The 6,183-nt window shown below is 44.4% G+C and overlaps 2 protein-coding genes across 2 annotated transcripts; both read right to left on the reverse strand.

The window, feature by feature from the left end:
• Positions 1-244: 244 nt before the first annotated feature.
• On the reverse strand, positions 245-4,417 carry LOC136238419 (uncharacterized). The gene is made up of 4 exons (XM_066028915.1): positions 2,662-4,417; positions 801-2,581; positions 379-752; positions 245-302 (listed from the first exon to the last, which is right to left on the reverse strand). Exons 1-4 carry the CDS (start codon positions 4,415-4,417, stop codon positions 245-247), a joined length of 3,969 nt encoding a protein of 1,322 aa, XP_065884987.1.
• Positions 4,418-4,462: 45 nt separating this feature from the next.
• Positions 4,463-5,971, reverse strand: LOC136238474 (phosphatidylinositol 3-kinase 1-like). The gene is made up of 2 exons (XM_066029035.1): positions 4,900-5,971; positions 4,463-4,830 (listed from the first exon to the last, which is right to left on the reverse strand). Exons 1-2 carry the CDS (start codon positions 5,969-5,971, stop codon positions 4,463-4,465), a joined length of 1,440 nt encoding a protein of 479 aa, XP_065885107.1.
• Between the last annotated feature and the right edge of the window lie 212 nt (positions 5,972-6,183).

A 6,183-nucleotide genomic window follows, 5' to 3' on the forward strand; every position in this document is an offset into this window, starting at 1 on the left:
CTGTCTAGTAACGTTTGAGTAGAAAATTCGGGCTACCAAAACTCAAGCCTGCTCAGCTGGAGTTGTTGAGTATTTTTACCGAGGCAGCTGCCTCGGTTGCCTCAATGGTAGCTATGCCACTTGTAAGCGATTCGTCTGGTTCCTTTTTGTCGACTTCACCCGTCACAACCCTTGCCGTCGTTATCACCACTTGACACGAGGTGAACTCACGTGCGACCAACTTATTCTTATTATAGCACTACAATTACATCACACTCCCCCCAAGTTGACCCATGGTCAACTTAGAAGGTACATAAGTGGTCCTAATTACAACATAACATATGTTACATGTACATATATGTTAACATAATACCAGGTTAACTAGAGTCAGTCATCCACTTCAGTACTTGTTGTCTGGCTCTCTGAGCTGCTACTCTGACAGGTTTTTTACATCTGTCTTGGGATACTGATGCGTCTGTATTCTCTTGATGAGCCATCTTAATAGGCAACTGATCCTCTGAACACATCTGCGGAGCAATCTCAAGCGGATAAAGGCATGTAACAGGTCTTCTCAGTGTCGACAGTCGACCATTAGTGTTGACCTTCAGTACTACACCCCTTATCTGATCATCAGAACTCTTCAGTACTTCACTGACTCTGCCCAGTCTCCATTGTGTACGTGGACGATCCTCATCATGTATCACAACCACTTCGCCAGGTATAGGTGATCGTAGTACGCCAACCTCATCAGTGGTAGAGTATCGTTCTCTAAGCTGAAGAAGATATTCTTCACGTCATCTACTCCAAAACTGATTCAGTGCTTTGGTAAGGTTCTGTGCTTTATCCCTGAGATCTTGAAAGGTTATGTCAAAGTCCTCATCAACTCGGTTTACATCTGTACCATCTGGTAGACACAGTAATCGACGACCACTCAACAAATGACTAGGTGTCAATGGCTCTTCAAGATCCTCACTAGATACATAAGATATCGGCCTTGAATTAAGAATGGCCTCAACTTGAACTAGCACAGTTGTCAACTCATCAAGTGATAGTTGCGACTTGCCAATGGTCTTTCTTAGACATCGTTTCATCGATTGGACCATTCGTTCAAAAAAGCCGCCTTGCCATGGTGCTTTCTCTAAATTAAATCTCCACTGGACTTTCAAGCCTGCCATATACTGCTGCACCTCTGGGTCACTTAACATCTTATCAAGGGTTAGTGCAGCAGAAACAAAGGTTTTGGCATTGTCCGAAATAACTTGAAGCGGAATCCCCCTTCTAGCTGTGAATCGCTTGAAAGACCTCAGAAATGTCTGTGTGGTCATATCAGGGACTAACTCAAGGTGCACAGCACGGGTAACACAACATGTATACAGAGCAATCCATACCTTGCTGCTCTCTGATCTATCTTCCACCTTAATGTAGAGAGGTCCAGCGAAGTCAACTCCACAATATGCAAATGGAGGTGCTTTCTTCATGCGGAATTCTGGCAACGGCGGAGGAGGTGCTGCTCTGTAGTGCTGGCCTTCTAGCTTACGACATACGACACATTGATAGATGATCTTACGAATGAACTGCCTTCCCTTGACAAACCAGTACTTAGACTGGACTTCTGTTAAAGTATCTTTGACACCGCTGTGCAAGGTTCGCTCATGTGCATATTGCACAATCAAGGTAGTCAATGGATGGTGTTTGAGGAGCAAAATCGGATACTTTTGTCCATACAGTATGCTAGCCTTCTTCAGTCTGCCACCACATCTCCAAATATTGTGTTTGTCAACAAATAAGTCCAATTGGTGTTTCCATAGTTCAAAATTGGTTTCACTGGTCAGTTGGTTTTGGGAATCTGTAATCCAATCCAGTTCTGCTCTTTCTAGGTCTGAAGCAGTAATCGTCCAGTCAACCAAGGCAACATCACCAACCATCTTGAACCTTGCTGCAAACTTCCGCACAAGTGCAGTCACCCTTAACAGCTTCTGTAATTTGCTGTAGTGTGCACAGTTAATCAGTTTCCCGATACCAGGATTCTCTGTTGCTATCAATAAAGTATGACTGCTGGGGTTGTTCACCTTCATTTCTGAGATGCAGTCTTCTGGCATGGATCCCTCATCAGAACAGTCAGCAGGTAAAAACTTGGGTAGCCTATCTGGACCCTGTCTCCACATCAAGCTCTTCTCCAAGTCCTTGGTCGAAACACCACGGGAAGGCAAGTCGGCTGGGTTGTCTTTCCCGGCACAATGTGCCCAGTGTTGTACTGGCACTAACTGTCTGATTGCTGTGACTTTGTTATGAACAAACTGCTTCCACTGTTTGCCTTCACCTTGTATCCAAAAGAGAGCTACCTTGGAGTCTGTAAAGCATGAGCCTATCTTCACATCAATCACTGTATTAAGTGCTTCAAACACATGACACATAAGTTTGGCAAGTAGGAGACAAGATAGCAACTCCAATCGGGGAATAGTCTGTTGGCTGAGTGGCGCTACGCGCGTCTTGGATGCTACAAAATAAGCAGACTGTGAGCCAACGCAGAGGTACACAACTGCGGCGTAAGCAGCAGCAGAGGCATCACAAAAACCATACAGGATGCTTGGTGACTGTTTGTCTATGAATTGAAAATAACATCTAGGAAGCGTGATAACAGTACCTTGAAATCTGGAGAGCAAGCCTTTCCATTTAGTCAACATTTCTCTAGATAATTGCTCATCCCAATCCACAACTGCTTAACCTTGCACAGCTCCTGAAAGAACATCTTTAACATTATTATTGCTGGGGCTAGAAAACCCAGAGGGTCATAAAATCGGGAAGCAAAGCCAACAATAGTTCGCTTTGTTGGCTCTAAAGTGTGCAAAGAATTGGCTATATCCCTTATATCAAACAACAACACATCACGTACTGGGTCCCAACTTACGCCCAGAACCTTATGTCCTCCAGGTATGCTTCCTGTCAGAAGATTGCTTGTGTATGTTACATCTTCTTCCATAATGCAACCATACAACTCCACCTCAGTTGGCAACTTCTGTTCTGCAGCTATTCTCTGATGCAAGTGGGACGAATTGGTAACAAATTTACGTAGATTAAATCCTCCATCAGCAAACAGCTTCTTGGATGTACTATACAGGTTATAAGCATCATCATTGTCATCAGCACCATATGTAACATCATCAACGTAAATGGATTGTTTCAAGGTGTTCACTAGATCTGGGTGGTCATCACGATACTTCTCAAGATGGTAGCTAATGGTAGCGTTGAGTAGAAAGGGACTTGCGGACACTCCAAAAACAACTCTAGTGAATCTCATCGCCTGGATCTCTGGTTGTGGCTTGGCCACATCATCTGTCCACAGAAATCTTAGGGAATCACGATCCTCCTTGGCAACAGATATCATCAGGAAAGCTTTTTCCACATCAGCTATAAGGGCTACCTTGTAAGTGCGGAATCTGAGGAGAATATCTAAGATGTTTTGGTCAAACTTTGGCCCTGAGAATAGGCAGTCATTCAGAGATAGGCCTTTGTCCTGAGCAGAAGCATCGTACACTATTCTTAGTTTGGTTGTTTGTTTGTCTGTACAAATGACTGCGTGATGAGGAAGATAGTGGATTCTATTTACATCAGTGTCCTTACAACCCTCATCACTGACCTTCTCCACAATACCCAGATTTAACTGTTGTTGGATGATGGCATTGTATTCCTGTAGTACCTCGGGGTGATGACGGAGCCTCTTAAGCAGTCCTTCAAGTCGCCTCTTAGCTAGCAGAAAGTTACTGGGAGGCTGTATCTGATCTGAGCGCCATGGGAGACTTACTTCATATCTGCCATCATCAAACTTAATGAACTGTTTGAAAGTGTCATAGACTGAAGGTTCGACGGATTGTATACCCAGTGACTCCAATTCCCAGAAGTTCTTAAGCAACTGGTCCATGGACTGTACATCAGAGGTTTGAACAAGGAGCGAGTGAGTAGGGTTCAGGTTATGCAAGTTAGTATCACTACAGACTGGACCAGATAGCACCCATCCTAAATGAGTATCAATGGCGGTTGGACCACTCTGCCCACGGATCACTTGTCCTGTTACCAGCTGCCAATAGTGGTCGGAGCCAATCAAGGCATCTACTTGCAGGTCATCGCCAACTCTAGAAAAGTCTGCTAAATTAAGGTCACTGAGATGTCTGTACTTCTCCTTGGTATATGCAATCGGTTGACAAGATAGTGGCTTGCAGATAAGCGGAACCGTAGACAACATCAATTTAACAGTGGTACCATTCTTAAGAGGTATACCAACTCTCACCATCTCCACTGTCTGCATTGTTGTGGTATCTGAGCCAAACGTTTTGATCTGAACCTGTTCAACACGATCTGGTAACAACCCCAGTGCATCCCTCACTCTCTGTGTTGTGTAGGACCGCTGACTCCCCCCATCCAGCATCAGTCTAATGGTCATTCCACGCTTAGGTTCATCTAATTTGTGTACATACGCCTTGGCAGTTTACAACAAAACTGGGACTTCTGTGTTGACGCAATACAACTGGGTGGTAGTTGGTATGTCCTGCTGCCCTGGTGGCAGTGGCTGTGGAGCTTGTAAATTGAATGTTGGTGGCTGCAGTGTTGGTAAACTGGATTGCGGTAACTGTGGCGTTATTGTTGCATTGTGTTCTGCAGCAGTATGGTTCTGGGAGTCTGAGCGTGGTTGTCTTCTAGAGACTGTACGACTGTTCTTACAAATACTGGAGTGATGCCGTCTACTGCAATGCGCACACTTGGCAGAGGATCTACAATCCTTGCTGAGGTGATGCCTTCTTAGACAGACAAAACAACGCCCTGTTCGCTTTAGAATACCCTTCCTCTGGGTGATGTCTGTTATAACAGTGCAAGACGATGAAGAGTGTCCCTATCTACAATAACAACACTTGGGTTGGCCATCACCTGCAATAAAGGCTGCTGTAGTGGACATCACAGACCCTTGTGAACCTCCAATAGAAGAAAAGGCTCTCTCCCGAGCACTGATTTCATTCTCTACTATAGTCATTAATTGGTCTACAGTCCATTCAGCATCTCCAATTTCTCTGCTGACAATTAACCTAAGGTCTTCAGGCAACTTGTTCATAAATAAGGATGACAACAAATGTCCATATGAAGACAAAGGAACACTGAGTGATTTGAGGCTTCGTACCTGAAATTCTACTTGATCATAAAAGCAGCGAAGAGCCTTAGTGTTGGTTGCAGATGGAACTGATGCTAGTTCTACTAATGTGTCCATATGGCGAGCAATAATCAACTGTTTATTACCAAATCGCTTCCTAAGAATGTCAATTGCCTCGGTGTAATTAGAAGTAGAGAGTTGTAAGCCCGCTATCGCTCTCATTGCAGAACCTTCAAGCAATGAGTTTAGGTATGTGAATTTATCTACTGCAGACAATGATGGGTTAAGATGTATGGATGACTCAAATGTGCTCCAGAATGCTTCCCACTTAGTGAGGTCACCGTTAAAGGTCTTCGGCACTAGCTTAGGTAACTTGACTCTGCTACCAGCATCTGTAGCTGGTGTCACTCTATGTTCTGGCCTTAGTTCTGAAGCAGCACCTGTGCCGGTTGTGGTAGTTGTTGCCGTGGTAGTTGTTGCCGTGGTAGTTGTTGCCGTGGTAGTTGCTGCTGTGTCTGTTGTAGTTGTTGGCGAACTGCCGTGTGTGGGAGGTGTATTTCGATGTGTTGAAATAAGCTGCTCTACGTGACATATTGACTGTTGTAATCTTTCAGAGAACACGTCTGCTTGTTCTGTCTCTTCCTCTATCGCATCATCCTCGATTGATGCCAACACTTCGTCATTAAGGGTGCGAAGTTTAACTAACTTTTCATTCAATGAAAGTTTCCACTGATGCAGCTTCTCGAGTGCCGGTCCTCCAGTGACGGCACTTGCTTCTTCCAGCTGAATCATCAGTCTTGAGGCTGACGAACGATGTCCAGCTCTCACTTTCTTGATTCGTGCAAGGGTTTCCATCGTCGCTAACAATTGAAAAATGTTGCAACTCTTATTCGAAGTATCGACGGGTGTCAATTACAATAAATTCTAATTGGTGTCCACCAAACTGAATCGGATCGCCTAAAGAAAACAGCAGAGAAATACACAATAATTGACGCAATGCACTAGCCTGGTCGGGTACCATTTATAACCCGGTACCAAGGTGTCTGCGTTTGTGGTTAAAGATTTCT

Source organism: Dysidea avara, chromosome 1, assembly GCF_963678975.1.
Source record: "Dysidea avara chromosome 1, odDysAvar1.4, whole genome shotgun sequence".
Taxonomy (NCBI): Eukaryota; Metazoa; Porifera; class Demospongiae; order Dictyoceratida; family Dysideidae; genus Dysidea; species Dysidea avara.